This window comes from Nerophis lumbriciformis, linkage group LG02 (genome assembly GCF_033978685.3).
Source record: "Nerophis lumbriciformis linkage group LG02, RoL_Nlum_v2.1, whole genome shotgun sequence".
NCBI lineage: Eukaryota > Metazoa > Chordata > Actinopteri > Syngnathiformes > Syngnathidae > Nerophis > Nerophis lumbriciformis.
The window spans coordinates 48,938,641-48,958,155 of record NC_084549.2 but is presented as its reverse complement, the minus strand read 5'-3'; the positions used below and the strand labels follow the sequence as shown (position 1 = coordinate 48,958,155).

The window sequence follows — 19,515 nt, the reverse complement described above, 5'->3', positions numbered from 1 at the left end:
TGGCTGCTACAACTTTGAGATATGTGTCTGTGGCGCTTCCTCGTTTTTTGAGGTGTAAACATGCCCTGTTTTGCAGGTTTGTCCACCGGTAAGAATTGTGAAACGTTTTTACATTGCTTTCCAAACAACCCGAAAAGAAGACAAGTGTTGGAAGTGAAGGTTCGCCACCAACAATGGCGAGACACACACTAGTTTTTGTGCGAGGTAAACACACGACAAAACGTATGTGTTTTGTTCAGGAGAGAACACACAGAAACTAATACAAAAAACACTAGAAGAAATGAACAAATTAGAGATGGTTTAACAAAAAGACTATGCTTGAATTTTAGTAAAATTAAGATAATGCTATTCTGTAACAGCAGAAGAGAAAGTCAAACACAAATACAAGTAGATGAAGTAGACATTGAAAGAGTAATCCATCCCTCCATTCATCCGTCCATCCATCCATCTTCTTCCGCTTATCCGAGGTCGGGTCGCGGGGGCAGCAGCCCTAAGCAGGGAAGCCCAGACTTCCCTCTCCCCAGCCACTTCTAGGGAGGTGTTCGGGTGGCATCCTGACCAGAGGCCCAAACCACCTCATCTGGCTCCTCTCGATGTTGAGGAGCAGCGGCTTTACTTTGAGTTCCTCCCGGATGACAGAGCTTCTCACCCTATCTCTAAGGGAGATCCCCGCCACCCGGCGTAGGAAACTCATTGCAGCCGCTTGTACCCGTGATCTTGTTATTTCGGTCATAACCCAAAGCTCATGACCATAGGTGAGGATGGGAACCGGTAAATTAAGAGCTTTGCTTTCCGGTTCAGTTCCTTCTTTGCAACAACGGATCGATACGGTATCCACATTACGGAAGACACCGCACTAATCCGCCTGTCTATCTCACGATCCACTCTTCTCTCACTCGTGAACAAGACTTTGAGATACTTGAACTCCTCCACATGGGGCAAGATCTCCTCCCCAACCCAGAGATGGTGCTCCACCCTTTTCCGGGCGAGAACCCTGGACTCGGACTTGGAGGTGCTGATTCTCATCCCAGTCGCTTCACACTTGGCTGCGAACCGGTCCAGTGAGAGCTGAAGATCCTGGCCAGATGAAGCTATCAGGACCACATCATCTGCAAAAAGCAGAAGCCCCAGAAATAGTAGAGCCCACCACAGATTCCCCAGGGACTGCTTCAGCATAGGAAGACGTGTTGGTGGGATTGAGGAGGTCTTCAAAGTATTCCCTCCACCGATCCACACCGTCCGCAGTCGAGATCAGCAGAACACCATCTTTACCATACACGGTGTTTACAGTGCACTGCTTCCCCTTCCTGAGACGGCAGATGGTGGACCAGAACCGCTTCTAAGCCATCTGGAAGTCGTTTTCCCTGGCTTCCCCGAACTCCTCCCATGTCCGAGTTTTCGCCTCCGCGACCGCTGAAGCCTCACACTGCTTGGGCTGTCGGTACCTGTCCGCTGCCTCCGGAGTCCTATGAGCCAAAAGAACCCAATAGGACTCTTTCTTCAGCTTGACGGCATCCTTTACCGCTAAACACCAGCAGGTTCTACGATTACCGCCACGACCGGCACCAAGCACCTTGCGGCCACAGCTCTAATCAGCCGCCTCGACAATAGAGGTGCGGAACATGGTCCACTCGGACTCAATGTCCAGCACCTCGCTCGTGACATTTTTCAAAGAGTATAATAAACCAAATTGTGGGTGTAATAATAGATGATAGCGGATGAACAAAGTTTGTCGAAGCATAGGCATAGATAGCACAGTGTGTCATGATCCGTGGTCCGGATCATGTTGTTGTGTTTTCTGTTAGTTTTGGACTCCTTTTGTTATTGCTTGTGTACTTGTGAGTTTGTTTTGGTTTCCATGGTCACCCATTAGTTTCACCTCTTCCACGTTTTGACTCACACACACCTGTCACCAATCATGTCACTGTTATTTAAGCCTGCCTTTCTGTTCCCTCGTCCTGTCCTCCTTGTTTGCGGTAAGCTACAATCACGTTGGTTTGTTTTCATGTTCCAGAGTCCTGTGCTAAGTTTAGCCTTAGCTTCTCGTGCGTTCGGCACGCTTTTCTTTTGCTTGTTTTCTGTTTGCCTATTATTCATGTAATTAAATAATCTCTTACCTTCACGTCTTTGTGTGTGTCCGTGTTGTGCACTGAAGGAACGATCCCGCATGAATATGCGACCCCCACGTGACACAGTGATACAAACAGTACGTTGGAGGCTGCCACCACAGTTGACATACTTCACACCAAAGTCATAATATTGCTATGATTGTTAGTCCAAAGCTAATGAAGAGTTTGGCAAAATTGGGGTAATAAGTTATTTTTTGGTTGTTATGTGTATTTAGTTTTTTTTTTAATTTTCGACACCGCCGCGTGTTATAGAGCCTGCTGGTCATGAATGGAGCAGCAGAGTGCATCAAATACGGCTGCAACATTATACTTTGATGAAATACAAGCATGTTTTGTTGTAAGTTTACGAGCTAGAGTATGTTTATAACAATATTTAGACTTATTATTTTGTTTGATTTCGTCAGGAAAGCTAATATCAGAACAGCTGCAATTGCATGCCTCCATACACAGCCGCACAGGTCTTTGGTAGCAACGATCGTGCCTTTTATTTAGTTGGCCATACGTTTTTTTATACAAGTCTCTGGTCCCTATAAGAGCAGGTATCACAGTGCACTGGGTGCTGGTAGTGGGAGGTCATAATGTTTTTACCGCTAAACAATACTAGGACTGCATGGTCTTTAGGTGTTCTTACCATTTTTTGTGATACCTGCAAATTCACTCAACATGCAACCAATTAATGCCCATCTGGATGTAATTTATTGATCAAGCTTTTTTTTTATGTTAAATGAGATTAACGCATATAATTCTAGTGGACATTTACTTCAAGTGTGTTATAGCTAGATCTCCCGCACCAGATGTGACGAAACAGTGGTGCCAGATAGTCGCCACCGAATACAATAATATTTGAATATCCATTTAAGTTTAAAATGATGTATGTTTTAGAGTGTATGACATATTTCAAGAGTATAGGAAGTGTTAGAGAAGCTTTAATGCATTTAATATTCATAAAAATCATAAAATACATAGCCCCCCCTACTTCGTGAAAGTGTCAATCATACCAGCACAAATTATTGGTCTATGTGTCCTCCCACTCAATCCTTACAATCACAAGCACGTCACTTAAGCTCTGTTTCATAAAGATCTGGACAGTTGATATATTTCTAAATCGGAAGATTTCTATTGCAGTTGTCAGTCAAAAGGTTCACAGACAAGGCATTGTTTATGGTGCAATGGTGCTACATAAACTTACACCAACATAAAAACAGAATAAAACAAAATAGTATAAAATATCATCTATATTTGTAATTGTCACGACCCGAATAGGACTCTGGACACAGATGCAGGATTTGGACCCCTTCTAACAAGGGAAGGGGTCCAAAACGGGAGAAACAAAACAGGCTATCAAAACAGATCTAACCTGACCACTAAACTAACAAAAATATTAACAACTCAAAACGCTCCGGCTGTGGAGGGGAAAAGGGGCTAAGAACAAAACCTACCAAATACAACAAAAAGCACTCCAACTGAGGCGATGCCAGGAAGCTAATCTTTCCTGACAAAACTTTACAAATCAAGAATCTCCCGTCGATCAAAACTAAGATACTTATTTACCGTTAAATACATTTTATTGTTGTGTTTGATCCAAGACCACCCAAGCCATTCTGAGGGACAGTGGAGTGATGCCTGTGAGCTTCGATCGCCCTGAACAGGCTCTTGATCTGATCACTGAAGCCTGTAGTAATCTGGAACTGGAACTGGGAGTAGAGATCCATTTGGCGGTCAACTGTGCTGCACCCAACCTAATGGACTATGTAAGTTCATGAAAACTATTTTGCAGTGTTCAAATCAGAAAGTGAGTTCATGTGGAAGAAAAATAACTGATAGCTTCTTCTTTTTTCCCATTCAGACCAAAGAAAAATATGAGATTGCAACAGGAGTTTTTAAGTCTGCTGATGATTTAGTGGCCATGTATACAACCCTGATTGGCAAATATGCAGCAGTGGTGGCTTTAATCGATCCTTTCAGGAAGGAGGTATGATATGGTATTTTGGCATGAGGTATAGCCAAGTCCACTTCTACTGTGTTTTCTCCCTGTCAGCCTTGTTATTGATTTGAGTTCTTCTATATCGAGTCTCCAGACCGATATATTTTAGAACTATACGCTACTTTTTACTAGAAATGGCAACAGCGAAATATGCATGTGCATGTGCATGTGCATGTGCATGCCAGTCTGCACACAGACAAGGGGATTGACAACAATAAATAAATGCAAACCCCGTTTCCATATGAGTTGGGAAATTGTGTTAGATGTAAATATAAACGGAATACAATGATTTGCAAATCCTTTTCAACCCATATTCAGTTGAATGCACTACAAAGACAAGATATTTGACGTTCAAACTCATAAACTTTATTTTTTTTGCAAATAATAATTAACTTAGAATTTCATGGCTGCAACATGTGCCAAAGTAGTTGGGAAAGGGCATGTTCACCACTGTGCTACATGGCCTTTCTTTTTAACAACACTCAGTAAACGTTTGGGAACTGAGGAGACACATTTTCTAAGCTTCTCAGGTGGAATTCTTTCCCATTCTTGCTTGATGTACAGCTTAAGTTGTTCAACAGTCCGGGGGTCTCCGTTGTGGTATTTTAGGCTTCATAATGCGCCACACATTTTCAATGGGAGACAGGTCTGGACTACAGGCAGGCTAGTCTAGTACCCGCACTCTTTTACCATGAAGCCACGTTGATGTAACACGTAATAAGCAGGGGCGTCCATGGTAACGTTGCTTGGATGGCAACATATGTTGCTCCAAAACCTGTATGTACCTTTCAGCATTAATGGCGCCTTCACAGATGTGTAAGTTACCCATGTCTTGGGCACTAATACAACCCCATACCATCACAGATGCTGGCTTTTCAACTTTGCGCCTATAACCCATGTCTTGGGCACTAATACAACCCCATACCATCACAGATGCTGGCTTTTCAACTTTGCGCCTATAACAATCTGGATGATTATTTTCCTCTTTGGTCCGGAGGACACGACGTCCACAGTTTCCAAAAACAATTTGAAATGTGGACTTGTCAGACCACAGAACACTTTTCCACTTGGTATCAGTCCGTCTTAGATGAGCTCATGTTATATTCGACGGGGAAGGAGACGACACAGCAACGGGAATAAAACTCAACAGTTTTATTTGAGCTTGATTATGAGGTGGAGTGTGTATGCTACTATGTATGTTTGCAGGACTAAGTGAAATGTTACAATTAATATTTACCAGTGGTTGTTGTGAGTGCGTGTTGAGTGAGAATGCGACCAGTTCAGTAGGGCGAGGCAGATAGGAGAATCCGTGATACAAGCGGGGGTCCGTGGGGCTGAGAGGGGCGTCAAGAGGTCCGAGTCCAAAGTGGGGGTCGAGGATCGAGGGAGGCAATCAGAATCCAGAGGGGTCCAGAGAAGTGAGGCACATAGCTCACCTCCAAGGCGACAGAGGGAATTTTGGGGAAAACAAGTGGAGCGTCAAGGACAAATGAGCAAAAGGTCACTTGGAGCGAGCAAACAATGGTGAGGAGCCAGAGACGAAAGCTTACTGCAAGCAGAGACTACGTTCCAGCGTTGGTTCTCTGGACACGCTGGCTTTTATGGGGAGTGGTGTCATCAGCAGCAGGTGTGTCAATTGATGATTGCACGCAGCTGTGCTGGCGCTTGGCAGCAGAAGCAGAGTGTGTATGGGCGTGTCCTGCGGCGTGTGTTGACAAAAGGAACAGCTGACTGTGCACGTGCCGTAACAGTGCCCCCTTCCTTATGCGAGGCTCCCGACGAGCTACGGGGAGCCTCAGGGTGAGCCCGGTAGAAATCCTCCAACAGTGAGGGGTCCGCAAGATAGGAGGCCGGTACCCATGATCGATCCTCTGGTCCATAGCCCTCCCAGTCTACCAGGTACACTAGCCCCCTACCCTGCCGACGGACCCTGAGGATCTCCTTGACTGGCCATATTGGGTCACCACTCTCGAGGATCCTAGGAGGGGGGGGGTGAAAAAGAGCTTTCTGCTACTGGTTTGAGCTGTGAAACATGGAACACAGGGTGCCTCTTTAGAGAAGGCGGGAGAGACAGTCTTATAGAGGCAGGATTGACAATGGCCTCCACAGAATATGGCCCGACGTAGCGAGGTGCCAATTTCCGGGAGGGTACCTGGAGATGGAGGTCCTTGGCGCGTAACATCACCTGTTGTCCAGGTTGGTATGATGGTGCCGGGATGCGGCGCCTGTTGGCACTACGGCGCATCCTTTCGGAGGCTTTCAAGAGTGCATCCCGGGCGGTCCTCCAAATTTTATGGCAGCGTTTGATGTGGGCTCGAGTGGACGGAACTGCTGCTTCGACCTCCTGTTGAGAGAACATAGGAGGTTGATAGCCCAGGGAACATTCAAAAGGAGATATGCCGGTGGCCGAGCTCTTCGTAGAGTTATAAGCGTACTCGACCCAAGGCAAGTACTTGCTCCAGGAGGCGGGTTGGCGAGCGGCAACACAACGCAACATGGTCTCTACGCATTGGTTGGCCCTCTCCACTTGTCCATTGCTCTGGGGATGATACCCAGAGGTAAGACTGACCGTAGCCCCAATCCCCTTGCAAAATGACTGCCACACCCGGGAAGTGAACTGGGGACCACGATCCGAAACAATATCCACCGGGATACCGTGTTGCTTTACAATATGCAGTGCAAGGAGGTCAGCAGTCTCGGAGAAGGAGGGAAGCTTGGGGAGGGGAACAAAATGTGCAGCCTTCGAGAATCGAAGGCTGCGGATAGTTGTGTTACCACTAAGGATAGTTGTGTTACCTCGGGACCTGGAGAATCCCGTCACAAAGTCCAATGCGATGTGGGACCAGGGACAGCCGGGGACAGGTAGTGGGCACAGGAGGCCCGCCGGAGGTCTGTGGTAAGCTTTATTGCGGGAGCATGTGGTACAAGCGGCGATAAACTCACGGGTGTCTGATGCCATAGACGGCCACCAGAACCGCCGTCGGATGAAGGATAGCGAGCGTTGAAACCCTGGATGGCAGGAGAAGATGCTGGAATGCCCCCAATCCAGCACCTTACATCGGAACTCACGGGGAACAAACAGCTTGTTGGCGGGCCGCCACCTGGTGCCGGATTAGACCGCAGGGCAGTCTTTATCTGTTCATCCACCTCCCAAGTAACCATGCCCACTATCCGGGCAGGAGGAAGGATGGGTTCCGCCGTTGGCGAACACGTGGGCTCCTCCGAGGACTGACGGGAGAGGGCATCGGCCTTTGTGTTCCTGGAGCCTGGCCTAAACGAGAGCGTATAATCAAAACGGCTGAAAAAATTGGCCCAGCGAGCCTGACGGTCGTTAAGCCTCCTGGCGGCACGAATGTGGAGCAGGTTGCGATGGTCCGTCAAGACCTGAAACTGGTGTTTTGCTTCCTCCAACCAGTGTCTCCACTCCGCCAAGGCCTCATGAACAGCTAGTAGTTCTCTGTTACCGGCATCGTAATTCCGTTCAGCTGGAGAGAGGCGCCTAGAAAAGAATGCACAAGGGTGTACAAGGTTGTCCTTACGGGAGCGTTGGGAGAGCACTGCTCCAATCCCAGAATCCAACGCGTCCACCTCCACGATGAAGGAGTTGTCCGTGTCAGGATGGACGAGGACCGGGGCAGAGACAAAACTCCTCTTCAGTCTACTAAAGGCCTCACTGGCCTCCCTGGTCCACTGAAAAGGAATACTGGTAGAAGTGAGTGTGTGGAGAGGTGCAGCTACCTTGCTGAAATCCTTGATGAAACGTCGATAAAATCCGGCAAATCCCAGGAACCGTCTTAGTTCCGTACGGGTGGTGGGTTGGGGCCACTCCAGTACCGCCTCAATCTTCTTAGGGTCCGCTCTTATGTGGCCCTTCTCAACAACAAAACCCAAGAATCCCACTGAAGGTGTGTGGAACTCACACTTCTCTGCTTTGACGAACAACCTGTTCTCCAGCAGGCGTTGGAGGACCAGGCGGACATGTCGTTGGTGCTCCTGCTGGTTCTGGGAAAAAATCAAAATGTCATCTAGGTACACGACAACAAAATGGTCCAACATGCCTCGTAAAACGTCATTGACGAGGGCCTGGAAAACAGCCGGTGCGTTAGTGAGGCCGAATGGCATCACCCTGTACTCGAAGTGTCCAAGATGGGTGTTGAAGGCCGTCTTCCATTCATCACCCTCTTTGATTCGCACCAGGTGATAGGCATTTCGGAGATCAAGCTTTGTGAAAATAGTGGCAGGAGCAAGGGGCTCAAAAGAGGAGCTCAGCAGAGTTAGGGGATATTTATTCTTGATAGTAATGCAGTTTAATTGTCTGTAGTCAATGCAAGGCCTCAAGGAACCGTCTTTCTTTCCCACGAAGAAGAAGCCTGCTGCCACCGGGGACTTGGAGGGGTGATGATACCTGAGGCGAGGGATTCTGTGATGTAGTCCTTCATGGCTTTTTTTTCCGGTAGAGACAGATTGTAAAGTCTGCTGGAGGGAAGGACAGCGTTGGGAATCAGGTCGATGGCGCAGTCATAAGGTCTATGCGGGGGAAGAGACAGTGCACGTACCTTGTCAAATACTGCTGAAAGGTCATGATAAGCAGCGGGAACACAGGAGAGATCAGTGGGAGGTGAGGTGGGCTTGACCCTGCAGGCCGGGGGAACTGCCGATCTTAGGCAGTTAGCATGGCAGGCAGTGCTCCAAGCAAGGACCTTGCCCGTGGACCAGGAGATGTGAGGGTCGTGCTGTCGTAGCCAAGATCGCCCGAGGACAAGCGGGGCGACGGGAGCGTCGAGCACCCAGAGGCTGATGGTCTCGGTGTGATTCCCCGAGAGGGTCAGAGAAGTGAGGCACACAGCTCACCTCCAAGGCGACAGAGGGAATTCTGGGGAAAACAAGAGGAGCGTCAAGGACAAATGAGCAAAAGGTCAAAAGGTCACTTGGAGCGAGCAAACAATGGTGAGGAGCCAGAGACGAAAGCTTACTGCAAGCAGAGACTACGTTCCAGCGTTGGTTCTCTGGACACGCTGGCTTTTATGGGGAGTGGTGTCATCAGCAGCAGGTGTGTCAATTGATGATTGCGCGCAGCTGTGCTGGCGCTTGGCAGCAGAAGCAGAGTGTGTATGGGCGTGTCCTGCGGCGTGTGTTGACGAAGGAACAGCTGACTGTGCACGTGCCGTAACAGCTCAGGCCCAGCGAAGCCGACGGCGTTTCTGGGTGTTGTTGATAAACGGTTTTCGCCTTCCATAGGAGAGTTTTAACTTGGACTTACAGATGTAGCGACCAACTGTAGTTACTGACAGTGGGTTTCTGAAGTGTTCCTGAGCCCATGTGGCGATATCCTTTACACACTGATGTCGCTTGTTGATGCAGTACAGCCTGAGGGATCGAAGGTCACGGGCTTAGCTGCTTACGTGCAGTGATTTCTCCAGATTCTCTGAACCCTTTGATGATATTACGGATCGTAGATGGTGAAATCCCTAAATTCCTTGCAATAGCTGGTTGAGAAAGGTTTTTCTTAAACTATTCAACAATTTGCTCACGCATTTGTTGACAAAGTGGTGACCCTCACCCCATCCTTGTTTGTAAATGACTGAGCATTTCATGGAATCTACTTTTATACCCAATCATGGCACCCACCTGTTCCCAATTTGCCTGTTTACCTGTGCGATGTTCCAAATAAGTGTTTGATGAGCATTCCTCAACTTTATCAGTATTTATTGCCACCTTTCCCAACTTCTTTGTCACGTGTTGCTGGCATCAAATTCTAAAGTTAATGATTATTTGCAAAAAAAAAAAAAAGTTTATCAGTTTGAACATCAAATATGTTGTCTTTGTAGCATATTCAACTGAATATAGGTTGAAAATGATTTGCAAATCATTGTCCATCCATCCATCCATCCATCTTCTTCCGCTTATACGTGGTCGGGTCGCGGGGGCAGCAGCTTAAGCAGGGAAGCCCAGACTTCCCTCTCCCCAGCCACTTCGTCCAGCTCCTCCCGGGGGATCCCGAGGCGTTCCCAGGCCAGCCGGGAGAGATAGTCTTCCCAGCGTGTCCTGGGTCTTCCCCGTGGCCTCCTACCGGTCGGACGTGCCCGAAACACCTTCCTAGGGAGGCGTTCGGGTGGCATCCTGACCAGATGCCCGAACCACCTCATCTGGCTCCTCTCGATGTGGAGGAGCAGCGGCTTTACTTTGAGCTCCCCCCGAATGACAGAGCTTCTCACCCTATCTCTAAGGGAGAGCCCCGCCACTCGGCGGAGGAAACTCATTTCGGCCGCTTGTACCCGTGATCTTGTCCTTTCGGTCATGACCCAAAGTTCATGACCATAGGTCAAATCATTGTATTCCGTTTATATTTACATATAACACAATTTCCCAAATCATATGGAAATGGGGTTTGTAACTTATTGACTACAACTGAATAAAAACGGCGGACTCGCACACTTTTATGGAGATGTCCGTCAAAGTAACTAAATATGTTGCTATTTTCTCAAATTCCAAAAGGCTCATTTGGAGTTAGTTTGCAAGAAAAAAGATTGTTTTATTAATTTATTTATTTATTTTTTAGAATATCGTGCAAATGTATTAAAAATAAAAAACACATGTACATAAGTATTCACATCGTTTGCTCAATACTTTGTTGATGCACCTTTGGCAGCAATTATAGTCTCAAGTCTTTTTGAATATGATGCCACAAGCTCGGCACACCTATCTTTGGGCATTTTTTACACATTCCTCTTTGCAGCACATCTCAAGCTCCATCAGGTTGTAAGGGAAGCGTTGGTGCCAGTCATTATCAGATCTCTCCAGAGATGGTTAATGGGATTCAAGTCAGGACTCTGGTTGGGCCACTCAAGGACATTTACAGAGTTGTCCATTCCTTTGATATCTTGGCTGTGTAATAAGAGTTGTTGTCCTGTTGAAAGATGAACCAACGCCCCAGTCTGAGCTCAAGAGAGCTGTGGAGCTGGTTTTCACTAGGGTTATAAACGATAAAACGATGCGTGTCCAGTTCGAGCAATATCCGGTTCGAGCATTGGTCGGTTCGGCTACATCAGTTACAGCCCCCTCAATCGACAAGGGTGAAGACATATAAACCGGTTATTGCACCGAACTATAAATCAGTTGGCAAATGTTTGTCTTTCGGACAAGACGAGAGCCAGGGTTGTCCTTGAAAAGAGTCAGACCCTTGTTACGTTACTTATGTAGCTGGCGACGAGAATAGCCATAGATACATGGACGGGGTAACGCGCAAGACTAGCAATCATGTGACAGTTTATCTTTAAAACAACGCAAGTGTAATGGCTGCCTGTCAAATAAATAGCCCTGATTTCCACAAGAACCATAACGTCATATCGTGCAGTTCTGTCTGTCAATATTGTAACATTCCAAGTAATGGCGGCCGAAACAGATTCCCAGTTTGTCTGTCTTTATTTTACAAAATTCAATGCTTTCATACAACGAGCTCAATCCCAACACTCAAACTACCTTTCACTCCTCACCCCAACAACACACGTCACTTCCCATTCTTGTCCCAGAAGTTCCATGCCCCAGTCAAGCCATTGGCTATAACCCGTAGACATCTGTGACAACACTAACTTGACTCGTGGAAAATAAATATATTTGACATGTGACAAATGTTTGCCTTTTTATTTAATTCAACATATTTGGTGATATACTGTATGTTGTTTTAAAAAAAATTAAAATACTGGAAGTGTGTCACTTTTATTGAACGTGCTTTTTTATAATTAAAGATAAATGTGTCTATAGGTGTTTCCATTCATCAAGTTATTGTTATTCTCTTGGCATTCAACGGATCAGTTGTCTTTTAACATTTAGCCTCTCATCCGAGTAGTTTTCATGAATTCATGCTCATCGACTTAGTTTGGACAGGTCTCGTCTGAGCGTTTGGTGCTAAGGTCTTAACTATTTATCCTCTAACATGAGGAGCGAATGTACAGGAAGGAATGCTTTTGTCCTTTTGTGGTGTAAAAAAGAATGTGTCCAACAAATGTTAACCATATAACCGAATTCACACACTGTATCGAAATTGAAATATTGAATCGTTAATACACTAAATCGAACCATATCGAATTGTTTTGTTTTATAAATTAAAAATGTTTTTGAATCACATCGTAACCCATGTGTCAAGATGTGAATCAAATGGATTTACATCCGTTGTTTCCTCCAACCATGAGGCCTGGCATTCACGCCAAAGAGTTCAATCTTTATCTCGTCAGACCGGAGAATTTTGTTTGTAATGGTCTGAGAGTCTTTCAGGTGCATTTTGGGCAACTCGAACGAGGAATAGCTTACGTCTTGCCACTCTACCATACAGGCCCGATTAGTGGAATGCTGCAGAGATGGTTGTCCTTATGGAAGGTTCTCTTATCTGCACAGAGGAATGCTGTAGCTCTGACAGAGGGACCATCGGGTTCTTGGTCAACTTCCTGACTTGGGCCCTTCTCCCCGGGTCACTCAGCTTAGACGACTGGCAAGCTCTAGGAAGAGTCCGGTGGTTTCAAACATATTTCATTTATGGATGATGGAGGCCAACGTACTCATTGGGACCTTCAATACAGCAGATATTTGTTGTACACGTCCCCACATTTGTGCCTCATGACAATTCCATTAACTTATTTCTTGGTTTGTGCTCTGCCATATACGGTGTTGGACCTTATATTTAGACTGGTGTGTGCCTTTCCAAAGCATGTCCAACGAACTGAATTTACCACAGGTGGACTTAAATTAAGCTGTAGGAACATCTCAAGGATGATCAGTTGAAGCTGGATGCCCCAGAACTCACTTTTGAGCTTCATTGCGCTGTGAATACTTATGTTTTGTTTTTTTTCTCACATTGTCATTCTGGGGTATTGTGTGTTGAATTTTAAGAATAAAAATTAATTCAATTTTGGAATTAAGGCTGTAACATAACAAAAGGTGGAAAAAAGCGCTGTAAATACTTTCCGGATCCCCTGTATGTGATTGACCATTACCAATTAATGCTGATCACAAACGCTGATCCTCTCTGGCTGATAAGCGCCTAGCAGTTAATTATGTATCTCTTCAAAGAATGGAGCCGCTTCTTTAAACTATTAATAATCACCGCTATTATTGCAAAAAAACAGTATTTCCTAGTATCTTAAGTATCATTCTCAAGTACTAATATCACTGAAGCACAAAACTAAACATTTTACACATAGCGAGCAAGCCAGTAGCAGGCATGCTAATAGCTAAGCTAACTTAGCTTTAACCTATACCAGCAAATATGTTGCGTATGGGTCGCATTGCTGCAAAGGTCGTTGGGGTGGCGTGGCTTAGTTGGTTAAGCGGCCGTGCCAGTCAAACGTAAGGGTTCCAGGTTTGATTCCCGCTTCCGCCATCCTAGTCACTTTGGCAAGACACTCTACCCACCTGCCCTCAGTGCCGTCCACCCTGGTTTAAATGTAGCTTAAATATGTAAATAATGGGTTTCACAATGTAAAGCGCTTTGAGTCACTAGAGAAAAAGCGCCATGCAAATATAATTCACTTCACTTCCCAAAGATGCAGAATGAATAAAAAAAAATAAAAAATAAAAAAGCCACCAAAATAGGAGCGCAAGACAAGAACTAAAACACTACACACAGGAAAACAGCAAAAAACTCAAAATAAGTCACGGCATGGTGTGACAGGTCGTGACAGTACATCTACTTTGAGACAAGAGCTATAGTGCTGCATGGTTGGTTATGGTTTAAAGTCATATCCAACAATTGCGACAACGACTTATTACTGTCAACTGAGTTTCGTTTTTTTAATGATTTCTGCTGGTGGTGTGCCTCCGGATTTTTTCAATGCAAAAAATGTGCCTTGGCTCAAAAAGGTTGAAAAACACTGCTCTAAGCAACCCTGGCAACGTAATGTAAACAGAAGAAACCAAGTGGCGCTGGGAACAAACTATATTTAAATATAGGAAGAATAATACAAAAACATAAACCAAGTCATGACTCATTGCCCCCGTCATGACAAAATAAGTGCTTTAACATAAAGAAGTGTAAATGGAACCACAGATGAATTGGTGGTGTTGACATCCATAATAGTATCAGAATATGATTGATACAAGAGGGTTCGTATCGATTTTTTGATTTTCTCTAAATTGTTTTTTGTTTTGTTTTTGTTTAATGTTAACAAATTCAGGGAATAATTCTCGGACATAGGACGAATTTTAGGGCAATAACTATGTAGCCAACACACTACCAATAAGTTTTGGTATTGCAAAAAAATATTGGCATTGTAGAGAAAAATTTGTTTGGCAAAAATTGACACTGAAAAGAATAAATACAAACATTGAAAAAAAAAAAGGCAATATTTTTGGTGGATATTATTTGTATGTTTTGGCACATGTTTTGCCAATTTTATTTTATTTCTTTTTTTTTTTTTTTACAATGTTTTTGTTTTTGATTGCTTTGCAGGTTTTTCGATGCCAACTTCCTTTAACGTGATTTGGACGCCTTCAGTCCTTCTTGTTTTCTTCTATGTTGTAATTGTAAGCCCACAAAAACAGCTTCCAGGTGAATTTATGTGTAAGTGCGCTAACCCAGTGATTTTCAACCACTGTGCCGCGGCACACAAGTGTGCTGTGATATATTGCCTGGTGTGCCGTGGGAAATTATGCAACTTCACCTAATTGGTCCAAAAAATATTTTTTGCAAATCAATAATCATAATAATGTGCCGTTGTCTAGTGCCTGTGCTGTGTAGAGCTTGGCAGGATAACCATGTAATACTCCATATCAGTAGGTGGCAGCAGGTAGTTCATTGCTTTGTAGAAGTCGGAACGCGTCGAGGATGGTTTGTCTTGATCCCAATAGGCAGAGCACAGCGGGAGACAGCGTGCAGGTAAAAAGGTATGTAACGCTTAAACCAAAAATCAACAAAAGGCAAGTCCCGCTAGGAAAAGGCACTGAAGCATAGGGATGGCTATGTAAAACAAAAGTAAAACTGAATTGGCTACGAAGTCACCAAAAACAGAATGCTGGACGACAGCAAAAACTTATAGCGTGTGGAGCAAAGACGGCATACACAAAGCACATCCCGTACATGACATGACAATCAACAATGTCCCCTCAAAGAAGGATAACGTACGCACAACTTAAATAGTCTTGATTGCGAAAACAAAGCAGGGGCAATAGCGCTCAAAGGAAGGCGTGAAGCTGCTACAGGAGAACACCAACAAAACAGGAAGGGTCACCAAAATAACAGCGCAAGACAGGAACTAAAGCAATACACACAGGAAACAACAACAAACTCAAAATAAGGCACAACAACCTGGTGGAGTTTAATTGTTGAACCTTTTCTGCTGGTGGTGTGCCTCCGTATTTTTTTAATGAAAAAAATTTGCCTTGCCTCAAAAAAGGTTGAAAAACACTGAGCTAACCCAACAGAAACATTCCCCCCTACGCAAAATAATAATAATAATAATGGATTAGATTTTATATCGCCCTTTTCTATTATTAGATACTCAAAGCGCTCACAGAGAAGTGGGAACCCATAATTCATTCACACCTGGTGGTGATAAGCTACATTTGTAGCCACAGCTGCTCTTGGGTAGACTGACAGAAGCGAGGCTGCCAGTTTGCGCCTACGGCCCCTCCGACCACCACCTATCTTTCATTCATCATTCATTCACCAGTGTGAGCGGCACCGGGGGCAAGGGTGGTGTGTCCTGCCCAAGGACACAACGGCAGCGATTTAGATGTCAAGAGGCGGGGAGCGAACCTGCAACCCTTAGGTTTCTGGCACGGCTGCTCTACCCACTACGCCATGCCGCCTAAAATAGCTGCCATTAAGTTGTAACTCTAAAAAAGAGAAGTACAAATGGAAAGTTGGCACTGAAAACCTGTAAAACAAACAAATAACCGTGTTAAAAATATGAAGACTGGCATTGAAAAACATATAATGATAAAATATCCACGAAAAATATAAGAAAATTCAAAAAATATATATATATTTTTTTTTTCAATCTTTGTATCTATCCTTTTAATTCAACATGTTACGATGTCAAAATTTGTTTGATTGCCAGTATAACATTTTCTACAATTCCAATATTTTTTTAATACCAAAACTTACTAGCAGTGTTTTAGCAAATTATTTAAAAGAGTAGTAAATAGTCGTTTTTAATTTGGTTCTGATCAAACAATTGTATGTAATAAAAGAGAATAAGGAACTACTTCAAATATTGTGTTGATATTGTCGATAGCACTCACTATAGATTAACTGAAAAATGTAATACATGGGATCAGTATCGGCTGATGTAATTCATGGATGATCAGTATTGCAATTGGCAGCATAAATCCTTGATCGAAACTTCCCAAAAAAATATACAATATAGCCACAAAAATATTAAAAGGGTCATATTGTGATTTTTTTTTTTTACATTTAAAACACTTTCTCTAGGTCTACATAACATGCGATGGTGGTTCTTTGGTAAAACATTTGCATAGATGATGTTGTACAGATCATTTTGAAGCTGCTTTCTGACCGTCTCTTCAGGATGCGCCGTTTTTTGGGCAGTCTTATTTACGTGCCTTTATTTTGACAGCGTCTTCTCCCCGTCATCCATGTCGTTTTTTTCAGTGCTTTCGGAGCGACTCTAATGGGGCGAATTCTAAATGGCTCGTTTGGAGCAAGTTTAAAAAAAGGCAAAATTGTTTTATAAATATCGCCACCATTACCTAGATCCCAAATACACAAGTCAAGTCAAGTCAAACTTTATTGTCAATAAGACCATGCAACAGCAGACAGCAGACTGAAATTGCGTTTCTCCCATACTCCAATGTGCAATAATAAAACAAGATTTGACACACACTAAGCATAAACTAAATATTAGACTAAACATAGGACATAGAACATTTAACAGATAAACAAATGACAGAGCTTACAGTTACCAAACTATTACACTGCTCAAGAATATAGTCAGGTTGAGGTATTTTACTGTAGTGCAATACAAGGTGCAATATGGCAAAAGTGCAGAGTAGCAGCATGGAGATGAATAGTTTTGTAAACGTGTTACATTCCTGTGCAAGGTTGGTCTATGTGCATAAGAGTATTTTGCAGACATTGAGTTTGTCTTTTTCACAGTTGCACAGGTATTTGTGTGTGGGGGTTGTTGGGTGATTTATAATTACATTTTCATGAATGAGTTATTGCTGAGTCTGGTAGTTTTGCAACGCATACTGCTGTAGCGCTTGCCAGATGGTAGGAGGGTGAACAGTTTGTGTGTGGGGTGGATGGGGTCTTTGATGATGTCGGTGGCTCTTTTGTGGCAGCGGGATGGGTGTACGTCCTGGATGGATATTTGGGCTGATCTGGTGATCTTCTCAGATGACCTCACCACCCTCTGTAGAGCTTTCCGGTCAGCAACAGAACAGCTACCGTACCGTACGAAAGACTGCTGGTGAGCTTGCTCTTAATGGCACCCCTGTAGAAGTGGAGAGTGTCAGTGGAAGGAGGTTGACTCTTCTCATCCTGCGTAGGAAGTGGAGGCGTTGCTAAGCTTTCTTGTTAAGGGAGGTGGTGTTGGTAGACCATGGTCAACAGTGATGTGCACCCCCAGGAACTTGGTGCTTGTCACTGATTCCACAGCACTGCTATTGATAGTAAGGGGTGTACCAATAGATAAGAAAAGTTGCCTTTGCATAATAGGTCGTCCCCTTCAACACCCCTAATCAAATAAATTTTTCAGGGCTGGTTTGAAGCAATGGAGTTTGATGCTTCCATCTTTGTTAACTTAAATTTGGGGAAGTCATGACTTTTGCCACTTGACTGTACCACAGAAGGAAAAAATAAGAAATAATTACCGGGATAACGTCAGACAAGCTGTTTAAGTTAAAGTTAAAAGTTAAAGTACCAATGATTGTCACACACACACTAGGTGTGGCGAAATTATTCTCTGCATTTAACCCATCACCCTTGATCACCCCCTGGGAGGCGAGGGGAGCAGTGGGCAGCAGCGGCGGCCGCGCCCGGGAATCATTTTTGGTGATTTAACCCCCAATTCCAACCAATTGATTTCCAATTACAGTGGAAATCAACTGCTTCTTCAGCACCTGCAGTGAGCAAACTTGTCTAAAAGATGGCGCCATAGCACAAACAATAGCAGACCTTTCTGTTTGTGTTATGTTCTGCACATGTCAAAGTAAAATATTCCGATTTAAGGTGTGATGCATGAAAATCTTTGTCCTAATCAGATACTTTTTTTCACGGTCCATGTACACAGTAACATTGTAATCCAAATAATGATCAGATTAAATACAATTTGTCCATGTACACATGGCTAATGTGTACCAACTTTTCAGTTTATCTCCCCATCATTTTACTACCTAGGTGAGAGCCATTATTTATATTATTATTAAACCAAAGTAACTCACCAGTTCATGATATCAATATAGCAGCTTAAAGATGTTACTTCTCTGTGACAATGTGCCTCTAAAAATAGGTCCTTAAAGGGGAACTGCCCTTTTTTTTTACATTTTGCCTGTTGTTCACAATCATTATGAGAGGCAAGAACACATCTTTTTTTTTTTACGCTTCTAAAGATGATAAAAAACGTTTGAAAGCTGTAGCTAATGGAAGTGACCTTCAAAGCCCTCTAAAACTATTTCAAAACCTTCCAGCGGCGTTTTATATACACAGTGCAAGTGTATATATAATGTAATAACAGACACATTCATAACAATATGCAATATGGTCAATATTTACCGTACGTTGATCATTTTAATCATGGCTGATCTGGTAACAGACAACAAAGATGACTGTTTTTGGACATATGAGGATTTATGATTGTAAGATACATCCTCAGATGCACTGGGACACATCCTCAGTGATGTGCCTGAGATCACCGAGGGTTTCGGGTCTTTCAACATCATACCCCCTCCCTCAGGTGACCCAGCCAGTGTTGATCAGACCCCAGCTTGTGTCCCAGTAGCATTGGCCCACAGTTCGCTCCTCCTGATCCAAAGCCATCTAGAGGCTCTCTCTGCTGCCTCCATTGTGGTCTTGATGGCCTTCCTTTTCGCATCACCTGTGATGCCAAGTAGTGTGAACACCTTGCACAGTGAGCGGCCAGCAAAGCCTCTACACCCCACTTCAATGGGCTCACAGCGTGTCTTCCAGCCCATTGAAGTGGATAGTTATCACATTCTCTAATGTGTGTGGGCAACTTATTCTAGGATTGCGTTCTTCTTACAGAGGAACTTCTGGGTGAGGACAAAATATATATATATATATTTGATGTGATCAGTATCTTTGACCATATAGGGCCTGATTTACGAAGATCTAAATACCATGCTCTCGACAGCGAAATAGCATGTACTATGGGTATGCACGCATGTTGCGCCAGATCTATTAGTACTGTGTGTGTAATTGAAATGTGG

The 19,515-nt window shown here is 44.2% G+C and overlaps 1 protein-coding gene across 8 annotated transcripts in view; it reads left to right on the top strand.

The window, feature by feature from the left end:
• The window catches only part of eno4 (enolase 4), a 147,547-nt gene that overhangs the window by 74,960 nt on the left and 53,072 nt on the right, over positions 1-19,515 (top strand). For all 8 annotated transcript variants that reach the window (XM_061963998.1, XM_061963981.1, XM_061963953.1 and 5 more), the window contains 2 exons: positions 3,716-3,880; positions 3,976-4,101. In XM_061963998.1, the coding sequence (XP_061819982.1) occupies positions 3,716-3,880; positions 3,976-4,101 (291 nt within the window). The remainder of the gene's footprint in view (positions 1-3,715; positions 3,881-3,975; positions 4,102-19,515) is intronic.